Raw genomic sequence first — 22,092 nt, 5'->3', positions numbered from 1 at the left:
ATTGCTTGTTATCATGGGTCTATTGAAATACTAGAGCTTGATTGGCTGCTCAAAATGTTGTTTAATATTTTTTTCAGTAAATTTTAATGAGAAAACCTCTTGGATAAAATAAACTTTTGTCTATAATGTATTGGGAATATTAGTGACAGAATGACAATAATAAATTTTGTGGTACGCAATTGACCTATATATGTCAACTTGCACCTCTCTTGGAAAAAAAAAGGAAGTATAATAATAGTTCAATAGCATTTATTGTAACAAAATTGAGACATTGGAAATATGATGGGGTTTATGAAATGTAGGAGTATTGAAAACGTCCATCGCCATCTCCTCAAACTATTAAAAAGGCGCTAAGGTAAAACGTCAACTCGTAACAACTAATACAATTTTTTGACAATTTAAAATAAAAAATAAGACATAACATTTTATACGTATATAGTATTTGTTTGTATAAAAATAACATACGGTATGAGTGAGCTAAATTATACTTTTTAGTAGTTCTCTTAAAGTGGTATTACTATCATAATTATTTTGTCTCAATCTCAAACAAGTGGCACTGATAAAATATTTCAAATTACAAATTCGTATTAAAGATATAATTTTTTCGTATTAAGCCAAGTTCTTTTAATTTTTTGTATTAAAAATACTAAATCAAAACTAATTATATGTAAGTTGTATATTTTGACCGAATTTATATATATTTTATAAAAACAAATCTAGCTACTTTTTAAAAACACAAAAACCTAGTTAAAGCGAGTAAATATTGTCATGTTTTTGTACCTATAGGGAAAAATCCCTTATTTTTACTAGCCACCTTCCGATAACGACTAAGAATATTGTGGGATTGTTACACAAATAGCCGGTTAGATTCAATAATTATTTTTTCTAACCGATATATATAGATTACACGTTGATTATATAATAATTATACATATGTCATACATAAATTATCCCTATGTTAATATGTTATGCATCGACCGGCTATTTTTAATTTAAGAAATTAGGTGGATGGTTATTTGGGTTAATTTTCAAATATATCAGAGTAATATTAATATTCTGATTTTTGGGTCCCTTGGGACTGGGTAGGACATTAATGTATCATATATAAATTTACCAAGAAAAGGTTCCACATTTATTGCAGATATAAGAAGTAGAGCCATTTTTAAGAGAAGATACAAGACAATGAAAATGACAGTGGAGTAATAGTTTACTACAAAAATCATTACATATTATGATTAGAGACCAATTCGAAATTTAAAGCCAACGGATTTGCAATAAGTTGCTATTTGATAACACATATACACACAAACACGTTTTGTATAAAAAAAAAAAGGGATTTGTAAAACTCTTCACAAAATGATTTTTGAATATCATCCATTCACGGAGTTCTTGGAAATGACTCTAAAATAATGGGAGACTCGTGAAAATTGAAAATATGACTTCCTTCTTTTCACTTTGTAAATGTGTTTGTAGACTAAAACAACTTCAAAACAAATCTTTAGACCAAACATAACAGTTAATCTTATCTGAAAGATTGGTTACATTTTCTTTTTAACAATTCGTTGTCCCAAGCTCAACTAATTCAAGTTCTCGCCGGATATGCCTGCTCTGCCAAAAGGTTTTCCATTTCCAGAGTCAAAACCCGAGACCTCTAGTAAAAGGTAGAGAGGTCCAAACTATTCGACGACACCCTCGAGGGTAAGTCCAGTTGAGCAATAGCACCCCAAGAGAACACTGAATTACTCTTACAAAGATGACACTGGCATCATCAATTCTAATGAGAGCTAGCAGTAACAAAATAGGTATATTCTCTCTAGCCATTGATTCCTTTTATCCTCTTTTTTTTGCTTCATTTATTCCATTTTTCTGTTGATTGTCTCGTTATTGGTTGTTTGATGTTTGCTGATCCACCATGTTTGCTGATCCACATATGACAGTCACATACACCAAAAAGAAAACTCAAAACCATGAACTCAACAATGGATTAATAGGAATATTGTCTTACAGCCAAAAAATATAACCATAAGCAGCTTCAGCTGCTATCTTTTTTCCCTTTGATCGCTAATAATACTCGAGCTACTAAAGGGCTTTATATGATGAGTCATAGACATGACAAAAACTTTGGTATATACTGCAAGCTAGAAATGAACCTAAAGAATAAAACCATCCTCATGAATTTGCTAAAAATAATCGCAGAAATAAGAGGGGGATATATATCTAGGGGCTCAGGCGACAAACAACTATGTACAGAAATTAATGATTGGAACCACTTAAAAGGGAAGAGAAGTCAGGTGGTAAAACCATTTTGTTTCTCTTGGGCAGTAGAATTAGCATCTTCATATTCGCCTTCACCAGTCAACTTAGGTTGATCAGAATCACCATCAGACTCCGCCTGTGGTGAAGCAATACCACTTATTGTGCCATAAGGTTTGCAAGGATTTGAAGATTTTTGGGAGCACCAATGGTCTGGAACACTTAAGAAATGTGTGTCGATGAACTTCCTAAATCTCTTATAGTACTCTTTTGGCGAGACGATAGTAGGAAGCTGATTCTTGGGAACAACGAGCGAAGATTTGACCCAATTCTCAAGCTGCTTGTCCCATGTATATTGCCTGAGATAGTCGATGATGCCACAAACAAGTTCACAGCGTTGACTATCCACTCCCACAAGTAGAGAGTAGTCCATCACATTGATTGACTGCAAATCAGAAAACAGTAGCTGTTTAGAGGGTAATCTATTAACTTCAGGGGTTGCATGATTATTAGAGGAGTTTAGATGCTAATCGATTAACTTCGGAGATTGCATGATTATAAGAAGCAGAAGTGACTTTTCTTTGGATGCTTTTTAAGTTTTGTGGATATTATTAGGTTAGCAGTTTGGCCTCCAACTTACCCTGAGGAAAGTACAGTCATTCCATACAGCGCGTTGTAAATCCCTCTTTGATCTCGTACCAACATATAAAGGAGAAACATTCATGTCGTTAACAAAGTTTTGGTCCAGAAGAACGTCTCCTGCACCATTTCCAGCTGAACTAAATCGAGCATGCAAAGCGCCTTTCAGATCATATTGCCGAGTAGTACTTCTATTAAATGAAAGGTTCTCCATCACCATGAGATCATGCCTTGTCTCTTTGCCACCTCTTGGCCTTACATTGACCTGCAAAACATAAATAGAGAGTGTCAAAGAAGGAAGTGTCTACTGTGCTAACAGTCGGATAAGTGAAGTGACTACAACCGATTAATTAACCTGATAAATGCCAAGAATTTTTGCAAGGCAGGTTTGATTCCTCTTCTCATGGCACTGATCCATGTACTCAAAATATTGAGTAGCAAACTTCAAGAATGAGTCAAATTCTGCTCTTTTAATTTCCTTGATGATAAACCGATCGTCAACTGTTTTGGCAAACAAAGATTTACTTTTCCCACCTTTTGCATCCCAGCTCCTACACCTACTTAAGGAAGCAATATAATCAACTTCTGAAGTGCACCATCGATCTCGTAAACGACGAAATTGGCTGGCATAGAGACAGAGGACTGAGTATTTGTACTTTCCAGTTAATTTACCCAAACCCATGGAGACTTCCGGGTGAACCGTGAAAGAAACCGATGAATTTAACAAATCTAATCCCCCATCTAAACTTGCTGTGCGTGTTTCCTCTGAAATGTTTGAAGAGTGAAACCGTGTTAAATCCAATGAACCAGTTGAAGACAAATGTGGAGAAGCTACAGAGAATATCCGCATTACGCCTTGTGAACTCTCATACGCCTTAGCATCAGTTCCTCTATCTTTTCTGCCATCGCCTCCAAGATCTTCACTTTCAATGGGCAAATCCTTCAGCAAGGCCAAAGCACAAGCAATTATGCTGGAAAATTCATCTTCATAATCAGACACAATGAACTTATCACTTCCAAGGGGAATGTGCAGCTTTGCACCCTCATGTGTAATAAGTTTATAAGTGGTAGATTCTACATCATGGTTTGTGATAGAACCTAATTTCGGCAGGTGACCTCTCTGGAGATCCTCCAGGTATTGGCGCCAAATTTCAGAGAATGGAGTCCACCACCCTTCATCATTCTCTGTGTTGGAAAATATTGAGGACAGGGATCTACTCTGGGAATGGTTAAAATCATGGGCACCTCCAGCATCAGCATCAACGATGATTCGTTTGTCCGTCTCCAATTGAATGGATGAAGGAAGATTGAGCTGTAAGTTACTTTCATTACCAAAAAGGCAGTGATCAGAGAGATCAGAGTTCACTGTCACATCCTGAAGGGATACTTCACTCCCATTTACTTTAGCTGCAGTTGTCGACTCAGCACCATCACAGAAAGCAGATAAAGTTGATGGTTCATCTTGTCTATAATCATGCGTATCAACACAGATTTCTTTAATGGGAAGACCATTTGCTTCTGCAGATGATTCAACATTCGACTTCCGATGATGGTCAGCATCCAAAACATCACCGCAACTTCCTCCAGTAGTTTCGGTCCAATTGTTATTCTCTGCACAAGAGCTTTCAACTAGCTTGCTTTTCAGATCAGCAACATCTTCCAATGCTCTGTCATCTCTTTCCGGATATATCTTCGCGCCGTTACTGTCTCCTTTAACACTGCCTTTCTCTTGTTGCTCCCAGTCGTTGATAGTATTGATACTTGGCAGTGTATCAACCTTCTGGTCAACAGATTTGGGGTCAGCTGCTGTACAATCAGATGATAGCAATGAATGAAGACGGCGATCCCACACACAGGACTCGAGCAAAAGCTCCAGCCGTATTCTATTCAACGTTAGAAGTTTAAATACGACGACGTCCTGATTCCCATCCAAAGCAGCATTTTGAATATCAATCTGACATTAAATCCATAGATCAGTAGAAGCAAAATAAGATTTAGATATGCTTTAATAAATATCTGGTCAAATGAACTGTAGATGAGTTCATTACTTGAAAATTATTGACAAAAACCTGAATGCTGGTTCTCATCAACCAGAAAATTAGAAAGCGGACAACTCTTATTGTATGTACTTGTATGTATTTGACATCTGTTAACATTATTCTAGCCAAGGTTATCAATATCATTTGCTCACATAGGTCTTAAGGCTGTATGTACCAAGTTATACCGTGGAACAAACGTATCATCTAACATGAAAAATTGGAAGGGGAACTTAGACTCAGAATGACATTCTATCACATCAACGTTGATCAAATAAAATTGCTATAGGAACAAGTATCATGAAAATGGCAGCATAAAGGTGCTAACCTCAAATTGAGTTCTCTCTTCCTTCAACATTTTCTCAATTTCAGAAAATTTCCTCATTGATCCCTGAAGATTTAGAACCGTTCCAACAAAACGAGGCTCTATTGCCTTCAAAGCTTTTTCTACATCAAGAAACATCGTGGTCCCTTTCTTGTACACCTAGTTGAGGAAGAAAGAAAATCTGAAGTCAATAGAAACTTGCAATAGGTCATATAACTTCCATATTCAGCCAAGTATTTAAAAGTCTTATTGTGTAAAAAGCAGCCAGACCCCACTTGTGGGACTACACTGGGTATGTTGTTGTATTGTGTAAAAAGCAGTAAGACTCATAGAAAACATACATCTTCAAGTTCCTTCTTAAGAAACTCTCCATTGACAGAACTGCTAAACTCCAGCTTCTCTGGAGGAAGAGACACGGAATAGGTAGTAATGGTTGAGTACTTAAACATAGCAACCATACGCCCTAATCTGCACATGCAGAAAAGTGGCATGAATATCTTCAAACTGAAAATATAAAATATGACAAAAGCACCAAAAACAAAATCCCTATATAGCCACTCATCGCACACGATTCGACTTAAATCTTGAGTAATGTCAAATGGAATTTTTCATAGAGATAGCAAAAAAGCTATCAGTAGGAATTGCTGTTAGATCCGCATGTATGAAAATAATAGACACTTCAAGAATAATTAAAGCCAAAAGTGACCATACCCAAAGAAGTAGAGGAAATCCCTGTGCAAAGAATGACCACAGCCAGACGACAGTCTATTAAACAAAGAGGTATTTGAGAAGCTGAGCTCCAAGAATTTTCCAAATGAAAAACCACGCGAACCAGTGGATACTAAAACTCTTTTCGTTGATTTTGAGCTACCAGTTTGAAACTTGCATCTACCACAACGACTCCACATCCAAATCTTCCCTTCACTTTCACCTGGAAGCCCCTTGTCCGTTGGAAGAGAACGAACTTGAATTGCAAGTAGCTTATTGTAATGTGCATAATAGAAAATGTGATCTTCGGGGGATCCATCACAGTTCGTACATGGGAGTTTCTGTACAACAGAGATTTTCCGTTAACAATTTAAAACAAATGCTGCAGTCTAGAAAAGTATCAATTGATAATGAAGAACTCCATGCTCAATCTGAAAAAATTGGTCCGAATAACCAATGACATTGTCTCAGAAAGGCATAACACCATGATTTTATTTCAAACAAATCATTAAGCAACTTTTGATTATGTACTCAGCAAAATGACCGCCAATCTTTCTAAAGAAAATTTGTTAGGTCAAATTGAAAACTACAGCGACAGAACAAGAAGGGGTTCAAGTGGAGAGTGTTGAGTTCTATGCACCTGACTTAGCAAATTATGCTGCAAAAATTTTCCAAGGGGAATATCAAAATTTTGATAGAACTTTATGCGAGAAAAATGACTATGGGCACACATAGTCCCTCTTGAAGCATTCCGGCTTGATATCAGAACCAAAATACTATCAGTATCTGCTGATGATGTAACACCATTCCCCCAATGCCCTTGGTCTTCACGCTCTTTACCAGATACCGAAGACTCTCCCTGGCTCATTATTGGAGTCTGCAACTGCTGTTTTTCAGATGCCATCTCTTCATCAGAGCTATTAGCTTTCTGATCGGTATCACTTTGATTAACCACCTCAGTGGCGTAAGGAGCTTGAATATCAGCTTGTTCCTGATCATCTTTGTTGGCTCCATTATCACTGAAACATGAGGGCATGGATTGACCAGAGGTGGAGAAGAGAGGAAACTTGTCCCCCATAACCTTATTCAGAGAGGCTGAGAGAGACGACAAACTAGAAAGAACAACTGGGTCATATGGCTCAAATGACAGAGGATTGCCTTGTGCTTCTACGTTATGACTTACTTCTTGATGGAAGCCATTGGATATTGGGACATCAATTGAACAGGAAGAATTCGCCTCAGTAACGGTAGAAAGAATTTCTTGTTCAGCACTAACAGATGGGGTTTCATCAGTAACTATTGAATTCACCTCCTGGCTAAGAGGAATAGTCGAGAACATTGCTTTTTGATCAAGAAGGAAAGAAGTCTCGAGGATTAAATTATATGCCATGATCACTGACAGGCGTACCACACATTTAATCTTCTTCAGTTCATCACTGTTAGCTCCCATTAACAAAATCTGCCCAAAAGGTCACGGTCAGAGGTATAGACGTAACTGTTCAAGACATAGTAGACAAGGGAAAGAAAGAATCACCAGGTATCAATCCTCTATAACTTACCACAAAGAAAGATGACACAAGTTCGGAAGGCAAAGATATGAATCAGTGAATATCAAGATAATACTATGGTATTTCATCCATTTAATACAGTTGCAGTCACAAAAGACAAAAACCCAGATCGATGTAAATGCCCGGGCCAAAGGGATGCAAAACTAACTCTTCTCATATTTTTGTTATCTCTTGAGCAATGAAACAACAATGGAACTCATGTCCCAACCATCAATAATCCCTATTATGATATTCTGTGTCACTAAAACAAAATAGAGAACGTGACTCACCGTGCATCCCAGATGAGTAGGACAGCCCTCAATAAACATCAGTGTTTTGCTAGGCCTTTTTCCACCATCGGCAGAAGTGTCATGTTCCTCTACAAACCTTTGAAAATGAAAGGAATCACACTGTCTGAGCTTGTGGCCAGACAGGATTTCAGAAGATAATGTTGGTGAAACAGTGCAAATAGCAACTCTCTCCAGGCGATGCTTTTTCATATCAAAGACTAGTGTCCATCCTTTCTTAAGGATAGACTCTTGTATGTCACGAGAAACAGTTTCCTCGACTAATATCACATTTGGCTGGTACCTCTCTAGGATTTCAATGATAGACTTCACCACATTGTCTTTCTCCTGTCATTATTAATTGATAAAGAACACATGATCAAAGACTAGAATAAATTCTCTTTTTTTTATCTCACACAACAAGGGAGTTTCTTGTTTACCTCTTTCATTGCATGAAATGATGACAACTCACTTGAAGAGAGACCTACCGCACCCTCAATCAACAGCAACCTAGCTTTTTCAAACTTAGTTGGCATATGCTTATGAGCAGCATGCTTTTTGAAGACCAGGCCTCTGATAAATTGACTATAAACATGACAAGTTACAACGTAAGTCTGGGTCCCCCTTTCGTCTTAAATTTAGTCTTAGATAACAAACATACAGATAATGAGTAGAATGCAAATTGTATAGTATTTAAAAGGTAAGTTCAAAATTAGAGGTAATGTTACTTTCTGAGAAACTTGGCGATTTTAAAAGAATAAAAATGGTCCCATATAACCTATGAAATGATACAACATTCAGAAATTTAAGAAGATGGTACTCCACTTTAGGACAGCCCAAAAAGGTCATATTTGGGATATGAATAACTAAATTTAAACAGATATTCAATCATAGACATTAGAGAAGGCATGGCAGAGGAAACCAAATAATGAGTAGGATCAATAATATTCAGAGGCAACTGCTGCCCCCAACTTCATAAATAGAGAACAAATATCAAACTCCAGGAAACACATAGCCCGCCACTTTGACAATCCAATAGCTAAACTGAACGAAGAAAGGAAATTAGGAAAAATCATTAGAGGTGAGACACATAGTTGTTCCGTAATACCTTTGGCTGGGAGAACCAGTTCTTATGCATTTTATCTTCACATATCTATTAGGATCCATAGCCTTTCCTTCAGCAGAATCAGGCTTCACAAATGAAGCAGCCTCCCAAGACAAGGAGGTGACTATATCAACCCAATTGTCACACGCTGATGAGTTGACACCAAAAGACTTAAGAAGGTCATTAACAAGGGACTTAAGCTTCCCGTTCATCACTTCTTCCAATGCCTTCTGCTTTTCCTCTTTAAATTTGTAGCTCCACAAACCTTCTTCTCCAAGGTTTATTAAAGAAGTTGGCTTGCCCCAGTTCAAGTCATTGTCGCATTCATCATCATCGTAATTAGCCACGCTGCCTTCCATATCATCATCACAACATTCTGGTTCTGGGGGCTCCCAGAACTGATCCAGTTCATAACTAGAAGGGATTCCAGATTCGTCATCATCATCCCCTTCAATTTTTCTACTTTTGGTTTCCTCACAACTACCATTCATGAGTTCTGCATCCCTTCTTGTGCGCATGGTGGAACAGCACTCCTCTTGACTGCTGTCTGTGCTACATTCATCAATATAAACCCTGAAAAGATCAAAACCAAAATTAAAACCACAAGGTCCACAACAACATGAGTCAGAAAATTCTTCATTTCCCAAGAAAAAAAAGACAGGTATCTTAAGCTCAACCAAAATAGATATTAACATAACTAAATTACAACTAACCTCCCATCTGAGCTTGCATCACCTGAAAAGCCACCTGAATGGTAGGAGAAATAAGGGACCAACATGAGGCAATGATGAAGAAAATGAAAATGACGGTCCAAATTATGAGATAAAGAAAGGAGAGCATACTGTAAAGAAAGAGCTGTTACTGCTACACAATGAAGCAGCCGGACTTATCAAACAAGTTGTATTATCTTACATTTTGCCACAAAATTGGGATAACGTACCAGAACTTCCACCATCAAATTGCACAGAATTCTCGTTTTCTAGTTTCTTCATGCTTCAACTCGATCTTGTCAGAGCACAAGAGCAGTAACACGTATTACATCTGATCCCAGGAATATTTCAACCTGCAGATTTGCAGTTATATTTCTTTCAAATGAAAAAGACCATATTTCTTTTGATAAGCATAAAGAAATATACTTTTTTCTTAACCCGTGAGGCTTTCATCTTGTAGATATAAATTGAAGCATCCCCTTAGATTGACTAACAACAACAACAACAAACCCAGTAAATTTTCACAAGCGGGGTCTGGGGAGAGTAGTGTGTACGTAGACCTTAACCCTACCCTGGGAGGGCAGAGAGGTTGTTTCCGATAGACCCTCCGCTAAAGACATTCCTCATTGACGTCAGCGTCGCATGAGCTTGGCTGACCCAAAAGGCACGGCCAAGTCCAAGACGAGCACGCCCGTCATATCCACTTAGATTGATTAGTTGCATATTTGGGATAAAGGAAAAAAGGGTAAGTCATCCTATCAACCCATTCTACAATCAAGGATGAGTTTCCCAAAGGTCCCTCGTCCTATCTAACACTCAGATCAAACATACTTAATAAAAATATAGCGACTGAACAACTCATCTTCCAGATAAAAGATTCCAAACTAACTAAATCGATAAGCATCAACGTGTGGCTCTTCTCAATCATCTATCAAGGTAATTAGTTTTTTCATATATAGTTACTAGAAACCTTGAAGCATCAGAATCAGTATTCGAAATTGTCCTAAAAGATCAGGGAGCAGTTTACATAGTATCCAACTTTTCAATTTTCATTGTCAAATTAACAAAATTGTTAAAATTTTGGATCTTCAAGAGAAGATTACTTCTCCTCAAAATTTTCTGAACAGCTTAAGCTATTCAACTCAGAAAGTGATACTTCCCCATCTTAAGTCACTGATTAAGAGAATCAGCCCTTTAGCTATAGCTACCAAAATAGTGAAAGACAGGTCTAGTCATCAACAACAGAAATAAATTGCTGAACAAGTCAACAACTTATGATGCAACAACAATATCAACTACTACATGTCTCAATCCCAAACAAACCGCGGAAAAAAAAAAGGGAAAACAAGGCAGCAAATTTTTCCAAGAAATGACTCAATTTAAAGAGGGTAAGAAGACTACAAGATCATGACTTCTCAAAGAAATTAGCCATTGTTTGACTTCAAGAACAATCAGCAACACAGATACCACTAATAATTAAGTTACAAACATTAAATCTTTCCAGGAAATCACTCAATTTAAGATTTTAACAGTATACTTTCAAGTTTTGATTTCACAAATGAACTTTCCTTTTTGGGGTAACAAACAATCAGCGAAAATAAATATCAGTAGAAATGAAGTTACAAAGATTTATTTTCCCTAGAAAGAAAAAGAAAAAAAACCAAAGCAGATAGCATAAGAAATGAAGTGACAAAGATTCCTTTTTTATGACTTACAGTTAAAGCAACCCAATTGACACTGTATATGATGACCTCCAAATCAAATCCAGAGCATATCAAATCCTCAAAAACACTTCAAACCCACCTAAACACTGGAAATCTTGAATTTAGGAGAGAGTAAAAACAGAGGAAGAGAGAGAATTGAGTTGAATTGGAGACAGAAGAACGAAATAAGTTGGAGAAAGAAGTAGACTTTTTGCCCGTAAGTAGGTCCCACTAAGTGGTTTGCTGCTAAATTTCATGCTTTCTTGAATTGCAATACTATTATATATATATAAGGCCAAGAAAAATTCAGTTTGGATATAGACACAATATAATTAAAAGAAAAAGTCAGAAATTACTGTACCCGAAATTTGAAAAAATTTGATTTCGAAAATGAAGAGACAAAATGTATATACATACTGCATACATAATACATTGTATATACAACTGTATTTTTTTAAAATAGTGGAAAAGATATTTACTTGTTCACATTGGTTTTTAACTTGGTACATATGGATATACATTTGGATTTGATTGGTTGTTGGAGATTTTGCAAATTATTGGCATATTTTCCCTACATTGTTACTGTAACCCACTTAATTTTAAATTTAAAAAAATAACATTGTATAGTCGCTCTAGAATTAATAGTTAAAAAATATATTTTTTTTAATATATATTTCTGCATGTTATATACAAAAGATATATAAATTTATATATACTTTTATGGCTATCAAATATAAATAGTTTCAACCGCAAACTAAAAATAATTTTTTACCCTTAAAATTTTAGGTGGAATTACTTGCATTCATTGTTTATATCAATAAATGAATGGAAAACATATTTTTTACATATACACATTGTATTAGTTTGTAACTATTAAGTTTAGATTATTTTTTTGGGTGTGTACACTGTGTAAATTTTTTTTCAATGATCACTCCATACTTATTCCGAAATTTTTGAAAAAGAAAGATTTTTGAAAGTCAAGCTCAAGTTTTGATTAGGATGATTTCTCATATAAATGTTCATTTGGAAGATAAATTTCCGATTTTGTAAAAGTACTATCACTATCTTTTATTTTTTAAAAACTAAAGAAATTTACATCAAATAATAAATTGATCCAGTTGTTTTAATTTGACTGTATAATAAAAATAATAATAAATATCAATAGATGATCTCTATTGTATTCAATCTGGATATATTTGATAAATAAATCGAATTCATATCTAATGCATTCAATATTTAACAACTTTAAAGAATATTTGAAATATAAATCGGATTCATATTTGACCGGAGAAAAGAATAGGATTCATATCTAGTGCATTCAATATTTAAGTAGTTCAATAATTGTCATAGTTATCCACCAATTAATTAGAGTTAAGATTCGGGAAATTCAAGCTAAGTAAGATATATACTTATATTAATTTGATTTTTAGCATCTGATTAAGATTGGTGGATTGTATTTGTTAAGTATTGTGTTTTTTTTTTAATAGTAGAAATTTAGAGCAATAGTTTAAAAATAAAATAAATATTTATGCAAGATCAAAATTTTACTTATCTATTTATATTATATTTTGATAATGATATTAAATGAAGTGACAAGTTAATGAAAACCACGTGAAAATGTGATAATACTATATATTAGACTTTAACTATATACTTTGAATTATACTTATACTTTGAATTAGTTTAAATAAATTAATTAAATAGCTAGATAATATAATATTATTGATACATTTAAATGATAAAAGAGTCTCGAGTAAGAGGATAAAGTGTAAAAATATATTAAATTTCAAGAATAAAAAAATTATAATTATCGATGATTATTATAGGAAAAATTATCAAGATATTAAGCCAGTTGGTAAACTAATAAAAAATCACATGACAATATTAAGTAATGAGTAATATAATTACTATAGGCAAAGAACAAAAAGAGAAACAAATGTTGAAGGATAAGACATATTTGAACTTTAGATGTAAAACAAAGTTTTAGTAAGAATTTTATTAAAATAGTATGACTTAATATGCTCAAACAAGATAGATCACAACGTGACATGTTTAGTATTCTTTAATATTGATCACGGAATGATGTGCAGGTAATAAAATCAAGAGATTATGTTGTTATAAATTTAAAAAGAAAAAAATAGCTTATCCCCTACGAGATTTGAAAAATGATTCCATGTACTCTTCTTTCTTAATATCTAATGATTATCTATAATTTTTATGTGAAAATTAAATAGTAAGGTTATTTGCACATAACCTAAATAATACAAATCATAATTTGACATATTTTGTGTCCGCGCATCGCGCGGGTACTAATACTAGTTAGAGTTAAGATTCGGGAAATTCGAGCTAAGTAAGATATATACTTATACTAATTTGATTTTTAGCATCAGATTAAGATTAGTGGATTGTATTTGTTAAGTATTGTGTTTTTTTTTTAATAGTAGAAATAGAAAAATATAAACAAATAAATTATCTGAGTATGAACAATTATATTTTCAACGAAGAATGAAAGAATAAAACTTAAAACCTAAGTCTCAAAATTAATTTTGATTGAACATATCATAAAGACAAATTGAAGTACCCTCTTTATTAAATGGACCATAGCGCAGAGATATACAGCTCATACAACACCAACACTAACAAAGTTCAGCCAATTGACAAAAGACGTGTTACTTAGGTGCCAACTACACAAATATCTTTTGGTTAAAAACTACACAAATTTGGGATAAAGCAACATTTTCTTAAATAATCAAAAATTAGGTGCTGAAGTGTTACAAAAAAATGTCGTATATGTAGTAGTGATAAATGGGCAGATTAAATCGATTTTTGGTGGAATGAAAATGAACTGAACAAACTAATATTAATATGTACGTTATTTTTATATTTTTGTTGGATTAAAAATTACAAGATATGAAGAGCATAGTAACTTAATTTTTAATGATGAAATTCAACGGAAAAAAATATTCTTTACCAATATTTTCCATGAAAAATACTTACCATTAATATATTGTTTCTTTTATGTTATGTCTATATATATTTATAGATCGTGAGTTGATTTTATTAAGTAAGAAAGTTAAATTGAATTGTAATATAAGTATTCTTAATTAAATTGGTAACAAGATATGTTATATTTAATAGTAGTATATTTTTTGAATGGTCATGGGTAAATGAAAAGGCAAGTGGCGGTGGGAGGTTGTTCAGCTAATCATTGTCGTATCTGTTCACGGACAGCCTGTCCTCGGACTAGCCGCAAAGCGACTCAAGTTCCAAACATTTTTTAAATAACTTCACGCGCCCATGTTTTTAAGTTTTATCGGACTTAGCCTATATTGTACATATTTTGAAAGCACTAGTAAATTCAAAATTTATGTTTTTACAATTATTATTTCTAAAAGCTAAGTAGTTAAATCTGTATTCTCACAACCATTGATTTCACTCTCTCTTCTTCTCACATCTTCTACATATACTTCAAGGGGCCGTGTATTTTCTGTTTCCCATATGTGTCACCTGGTTGCAATATAAGAAAATTGAAAAGTAGAAGTCTACCATTGAAGGCCATTCAAAGCTTTGCTTTCGAAAATAGGGTTTTTTGAGTTTGTTAGTTGTTCCAATTGATTGAAAATATCAAAAGGAGTTCAAAATTTAAATTTGAAATGATTTGGAGTAGATTTGAGCAATATTTGAGTTAAATTTCAGAAAAGACGCAATGAAGAAGACGAAGTCAGTTTTTTTGTATAATATTGTATAATAGTGTATATGAGTGTATAAATACATCTTATACACTATTATACACTTTTATACACCTTTATACAAGCGTCTGTTGACGAATTTTTTCCACGATTTTCAGTTACAATTCTTGTTTTAAACTAGTCCAAATCTCCGATAAATGACTTCAAATTTTATATACAACCTCCTTATACTATTTCTAACAAGTCTAAATAATACTCATTCCAAATTTCTCACAAAATCAAATTTGGAATTTAAACCCACATATTTAAGCTAGTTAAAAATCTAATTTTCACCACCCAAATGGATTTGGTTTGTCGAACTAATATTTGAGTCACAGTTATTGATTCAAAAATTAGCTTAAAAGCTTGAACAATCTTTTATAAAAATTAAATAGTAATTTCGAGAACCTATTGGAGTTAGATGTTGAATCTTAGCCTATTATTTTTGGACTAGTTGATTGTAAATTAAAATGTGGACTATAAAATTGAAAAATAGGGAGCCTAATTATTCTTATATGAAATTTTCCCATTATTTCCCCCCCTTTATTTTTATGTACCTTTTATATATTAGTGGAGTAATAATTGTGGTAAAATTTCGCTTGAAATAAATCACTTAATATTTTGGCTCTATTGAGATTGTAACGTCAAAATAATTAGAAAGCGGTAAGACTTTAAATTCTCGACATACTTGTCAAATTACGTGCAGTCCGAAAGGTAATGTTACGTACATTTTTTAACCAAAAGGGATGAAAGATAATTTTAAATTATTTATCAAACGATAAGGATAGTTTTGATCATTTTTCGAAAAAAATAATACACACATATTATGGCAAAGAGGAGGGACGAACAGGGGTATTTTCGAAACTCAATATATTGTGTCCCTTGCGTGTCCTTCCTTAAGTCCTCGCGCGTACTTGTTCCATTACCCTTTACAATTTACATAAACAAAAATTGTTGCATTGGCTGTCAAAGTAAGGGTATACAAATAAAATTGACAAATCACATCAACCCAATAATTCAAGTCAAACCGAGAAAAAATAATCCGACTATGGTTTGGTATTGGAAAAAAAAATTCGACCATATTTGATTTAGTTTGGTTTTAACTAAAACAAATCCGATCGAAACTAAACCAACCCGACATTATATGTATAGAAGTTTTAAATATATTTAATACATAAAAAAATTTATGGTAGTATAGTTTATAAATATTATTAAGCTTTTTTATAGTTTTATCTTTTAACGGATTATTTCAAGCTTGGACTTATTGTTTACCCATAAAATGGTACAGTTGAATTTATACGTGATTTCTAGACAAGTGAACTAATTTGAATCTGAAATAATATAATAATCGAAGAAATACCCAATACTTAGCCTTAGAATGTAGATGAAATAACAAAGATGATGATTCCGTGAACAAGGTTTCTGAATACAACAATGATGATATCAAAAAACAAGAAAGTGAAATCGTATAAAGTTATGTACAGAATATTGTATACATTTTTGCCAGAAAATTCGTGTCCTCTACAATGGTAACTGAGCTCACTATTTATAGCTATGCCTAAGGAAAGAGGTCCTAGGATTGTGCCCTCTTTTAATGCCAATTATGAGGGTCATTGATGAAGATGTAACGGTGAATATAAATGCCAAATTCTCCGTAACGGACCGTCACTCTTAATGCTGCTGAATATTCCCTAGTAAATGCCACCGGGCGCAGAGCATTTAATACACATTCATGAACGTTATCCTTTCCGGTGACAAGCTAAGTGGCTGCGCTCGTTCCTCAGCCATCCCATCTCGGATTCCACGTATCCTCCTTTTAGTCAGCCACGTGTCATATCATATTTTACCCTATACAGATAGTCACCCTGCTTTCCGGTGACATAATTTTGTGTTATCGGGAAGTTGATAGAAATATCTTTTTGGCGGGAATTACTATAACTCCCTCTGAAGGTCTCCGACAGTTGATTAGACACACGTCTCTCCGTATTTAATCCCCCGAACACTTGTCCTCCCACGATTCAGCACAACTTTTGCCGATTATCGAGGTAATCATGGCCATAAATTTAGCCGCCAAAATTTTACTTATACGCAACTTCCTTTTCCTTTGCGTTTCACAACTACTTGAGCTTCCGATTTGCATCCTTGTTTTCAATCCCTTTTCTAATTTTCTTCAAACACAAAACCTTTTCCATCTCCTTTTTCAATGGCTTCTTCCTCTAAACGTGCTCGTTCTTCAAAGAATAAGAATAAAGCCGAGGATTCCGTTCCTCCAACAATAGGTTCCATCATCCCAAGAAGACTTAGTACTTCGAAGGATTTTGAAGAGAAATTTCCTACTGCTAACCCTCGTATATAGGCTGTTAGTAGGTAACCTTCTTCCATTCGTCCTTCCAGTATTCCTGTTGTGAAGGAAGACTCCTACTGCAATGAGTTGGAAATTATTGCTCCTGATCTATCGGAGCAAGTGACCCTTCCCAAGGAAGGTTTTACATACTTTTTCACGTATCTCTTTACTTTAGGTGCGTTTTCTTTGAGCGGAGAGCTTGATTATGTGATTGCGGAGTTTTTTCTTCGCTACCATATGTGTTTGGCACAGGTAAGTCCTTCAGTGTGGAGGACAATCACCTGCCTCCAACGTTTGTGCCACGAAACTAGAGAGGAGCTAACCTTAGCTCATATGATGAATCTTTATTCCCCCAAAATCTTCCGCGGGGGAATGATAAACCTTTGCAAGCGTGGCCACCATGCTTTGTTGTCTAGCATGGATGATAACAACGACCGTGGGTGGATGGAACGGTTCGTTGCAGTTGCCACTAACGACATCATTCCAACAATGACTTTATCCTTTTTGGTTGCTTGGAACCGCACTCGTAAGTTTTTTGTATAGTATTCCTCTTATTAGACATTCTTCTATGGCCGTATCATCTCTTCACTATTCGCATGTTTCAGCAATTCGATGGATCCCACCGGTGGTGAAAGGTTTGAACCGATGGGTTCAGAAGATCTTGAAATTCACAACACCCGAAAGTCATTCGTGGAAAGAACTGGCCCTTAAATACGGGTGGAAGGCCAAAAATCATAGTAACTTTAATTTACTTTGTTTCTATTTTTGTATATGAAGAACTTGATTGAACCCTTTCTGACTCGTTCACGGAATTACTACCTGCGGGATCTGTTATTGTCTCCGAGGAGGACGTTCTAGCTTATCATGCTGATACAGCGAGGCTGCCTCAGGAAACACTTACTCGAACAGGTATCTCCGGACCTATTTCGTGTGCAAATACTTCTTTACGGAGTCCCCGACCGGAGGATAAACAAACAAAGAGAAGACGCACCTCCGCGGCCGGGGAAAAGAATAAAAGGGCAAAGATTGATGCCCCCGAATCATCTCCGGTGGCGATGATTACTGGTCCTCCTTCTGGGCCGGTCGTAGACACTATGATGATTGATGATGATGAAGAAGCTGTTGATGAGGGAGCTTCTTTACACAGAAGGTGACGATCCTCATCATCTCAACAGGATGCTCGACCTGTTGAGATAGTTACACCAACTGAAGATGATATCTCGACACTTTGGGGAGAATTTGATTTGGTAGAATATGCCAACTCCCATTTTCGGGCCTCAATTGCTGCAATCGGTGCTACGGGGATGAGTACCAGGTCCTTGCCATCTTTGGTTGGCGAGCATCAAAAAACCAGCACTGCATTTGATGCAGCTGCTTCTCACTCTTCAAATCCATCAGCTTCATCTCCACCTTCACCAACACCAGCAACTGCTACATTATTTCTTTTTTCGTCTACTCTTCCACCAGCATTTGCTACACCATCTCCATCGGCCGCATCTGACCATAAAGAAGGTGTTCCTCTTCCACAGTTCCCAGTTCATAGGAACTTGGGGCAAAATTATGCTGCTCCTTCTGAAGATCCACAAAGGAGGAGGAACATCACTCTTTCGGTCTCTACCAGGTGCAACCTGCTATCACGACTGATGGAGCTTGCTAATTACCTGAAGCCTTTGGATTCAGATAAATACTGGGAAAAGATTTATATGAACAGGATCAACTTTTGGCGGAATGGGACCATACTGTTCTCCACCTCTCGGAACTGGAAACCAGAGCTGCTGAGGCCGTTGTATTGGAGGCTCATTTGCAGCAAAGCGAGCAAGAAGTGGTAACCCTTAGCCAAGAAATTGGGTTGTTGAGGGTTAGATTTGATGAGGCCAAGGTCAAATGGGCAGAAGTTCAGAAGGTCGTTCTTGCTGCAACCGACCGCGAGGCTGCCTCCGCTGAAAGAGTGATTAACCTGGAAGTAGCCTTAAACTCCAAAAATAAAGAGCTTGATGCCGTGGAGGTGAAACATGCCCAGCTAGAAGAGATGTAAATGAAAACTATCGTGCATAATAGGCTCTTTAGTTCAACTGTCCACGAGCTCGACGCCAGCCTCCAATCTTCTAGATCCGCTTGGGAAAACCTTTCTGTCGAGGTCACTCAACTCAAAGAAGAACTTAAGCGTTGAACGACTTCCCTCATTGTTGAAAAAACTTATTCCATGTATAGCATGAGGAGAAAAACCTTGAAACATGCCAAAGCTGGTATTATTGATGTTGATGCCGAAATTTCTAAGGCCCGAGAGCTTGAGTTAGCTGCAAAAAATAGACTCTCGGCGTAGTCTGATGCTCCAAGTTCTTCTGATTTCGGTTCTGAGTTTTCGAAAACTCAAGAAGAATCGGAAGGCGATGAGGTCGAAGACCAAATAGAGGAAAGCATTGAGCCATCGACAGAACTGATGTCGCCCAAACTCATACCACTAATTTAGGTTGCGAGGCGGTCGATGCAACAATAAAAACCCATCGCGAGTCGGGGTCGATTTCACATGGAGCTTGATGTGGGATTAGGTATATACCTAGTGTGAATGTATGACGTGCTTAAGATTACACTTCCACATTTTCAATTGTTGTTTCTACTTCAACTTTTACGCTAATGCTTGTAGTTGTAAAGCTAAGAGACAATGTTTTTGGTTTTGGTTGTTTTTCAAGTTATAAAAGATCTAGGGTTGCGACTTCCGTTTAGTTGGTTACCTAATGGATTTATAGCTTTGTGGCATGCTTGGTTGATCGGGATACAATATAGCAATCGCACGTAATTACTCACTCTATACCTCTCGGTAGTTTGAGCGATTTTGCCCAATTTGGCTTTCTCAAGTCCAAATGGGTATCTCACGAAACAAGTGATAAATGCTCAAGTCGGGTCTTACTATCTCTAGATTCGACCCTTTAATTGGGGCTATCAATTTCTTGAGTTCACCCCAATTTCTTGTTCGCCAAGTTTTCCTAGACTTAGTCTCACTTTCTCAAGTATAGACTTAGTCAATTAGGCATGAATCAATATTTGCAACCATCAATTCTCAAATTCAAGGAAGAACTAGGCTAAAATTCATATACCCAATCACAAATAAGCCCTAAACCAATCACCCATTAAGTACTCATACTAGGGTTGGGTCACAACCCTAGCTAAGGGTTTAGCTACTCATGGAAAATGAAGAAATTAAAGAAGAAACTAAGATAAAATGCATAATAATTGATTAAGGAAAGAAAATCTAATGTTTAAATGCCAAACTAGTACAAAGTTACCCAATACAGTAAATAAAAACGGCTCTAAGTGTTCAGGTGCACCCAACTTAACCTTAAAATGATAAAAAGATCTATTTATACCCAGCTGAAAATATCTGACAAAATTTCCCCTGCGAAGGTTGTGCGGTCCGTACTTTGAGACTGACTGGTGTGTATGGCTTTCTGCGGTCGCATAAAAGTGAGATGTGGGCGCACTTCCTCTTGCGCTTGGACTGGATCAGGGCTTCATTCTACGGATCACACATTTATGAGTGAGGCCGCATTTTGGCATCCTGCGGCCACACAATAATGATGCGGTCCGCACATCTTCAAGCTCCCCAAATTACAGGTCTCTTAATCTAGTCTTTTGCGGCCGCACAATAATTGTGAGGTCCGCAATCTGTGAAGAAATTCTATGAGTGCATCTTCAGAGTTTGCGGCCGCACACAATATTGTGCGGTCCGCACTGTAGCCCTTTTTTGCCTTGTTTTGGTTCTTGTCCAATTTTACTCCTTTTTGAGTTGATTTTCACTTCTTTGGCTCATTTTCTGATATTCCTGCAAGAAAGCACATTTCATTAATTCTTGGGAATACCTTTAAGTATTTTTGAGCTAAAACGTAAGTAAAAGAGAGCAAATAAGCGGTCAAAATCCCTACTTATCAACTCCCCCAAACTTAAGCTTTTGCTTGTCCTCAAGCAATTAAGGCAATTTCCCACCTCCACTAGAAAGAGGCTATTTCAGCTGGCCTAAGTTGAATCAAACACAAATGAATTAGGACCAATAATTACCCACACGCTCATGAATCATTAACAAGCCTATGATTTGAATGTTAAAACAGAAATGGCTCTTAATATGACGCTTGAGTATCAAGGGTTGACTTTGTTCATCAAGGAAGCTCACACTTTTATGCAGGTCATTGTGGATCCCAAACTCCTCCTATACTCTCCGGAAGCTCATCTCACTCATGAATGAAGAATTCAATTCAATGACTCGAGAAAGATTCGCTCATCACTCTCAAAAGAATGTCACAAGCCCGGCTCTAAGTATTATAACCTTGCCCCTCATATAGATCACCACTAATGTAAGCTCGCTCGGCTTGAAATCACGTAGGACTTTTTCGGCATGTAATGAAGGCTTTTGGACTAAGGAGGGAAATATCAGAATGGAATTGGTTCATCTTCCCTTTAGCACTTCATATTCTCTTTTTTGCTCTTACTTTGCCGACTCTTTGATTCATTTTCTTTTTCCTTAGGGGGATTAGAGAGACTTGACATCACTCTTTCTTTGTCATGCTATTCATACTTTCCTTCTTTGTTATCTCCATGATTTGAACTTTTGCTTTCTTTTGCATCTTTTCAACCCTTTCACATTATTCACTTTCATTTTGTGTTTTTTTTTGTTCTTCCTTTCTTTTTCTTTGCCTTTTCTCTTCTTCATTTCTT

General features: G+C 35.9%; 1 protein-coding gene across 5 annotated transcripts; it reads right to left on the bottom strand.

The window, feature by feature from the left end:
- Nucleotides 1-1,962: 1,962 nt before the first annotated feature.
- LOC107770585 (putative 1-phosphatidylinositol-3-phosphate 5-kinase FAB1D) lies at nucleotides 1,963-11,570 on the bottom strand. 5 transcript variants are annotated; one of them, XM_016589906.2, is made up of 13 exons: nucleotides 11,326-11,570; nucleotides 9,841-9,963; nucleotides 9,614-9,647; nucleotides 8,904-9,473; nucleotides 8,236-8,380; nucleotides 7,799-8,143; nucleotides 6,602-7,420; nucleotides 5,965-6,302; nucleotides 5,595-5,721; nucleotides 5,257-5,412; nucleotides 3,248-4,846; nucleotides 2,894-3,157; nucleotides 1,963-2,698 (listed from the first exon to the last, which is right to left on the bottom strand). In XM_016589906.2, the coding sequence occupies exons 2-13, from the start codon at nucleotides 9,890-9,892 to the stop codon at nucleotides 2,288-2,290; spliced, it is 4,860 nt and encodes a 1,619-aa protein (XP_016445392.1). In that variant the 5' UTR covers nucleotides 9,893-9,963; nucleotides 11,326-11,570; the 3' UTR covers nucleotides 1,963-2,287. The 5 variants fall into 5 exon arrangements, with proteins under 5 accessions (XP_016445392.1, XP_075101191.1, XP_075101192.1 ...); XM_075245090.1 differs by lacking the exon at nucleotides 11,326-11,570 and adding an exon at nucleotides 10,037-11,201; XM_075245091.1 differs by lacking the exon at nucleotides 11,326-11,570 and adding an exon at nucleotides 10,037-11,201 and having other exon boundaries at nucleotides 9,841-9,941.
- Between the last annotated feature and the right edge of the window lie 10,522 nt (nucleotides 11,571-22,092).

This window comes from Nicotiana tabacum, chromosome 22 (genome assembly GCF_000715075.1).
Source record: "Nicotiana tabacum cultivar K326 chromosome 22, ASM71507v2, whole genome shotgun sequence".
Lineage (NCBI taxonomy): Eukaryota > Viridiplantae > Streptophyta > Magnoliopsida > Solanales > Solanaceae > Nicotiana > Nicotiana tabacum.
This window is presented reverse-complemented; position numbering and strand designations above follow the sequence as displayed.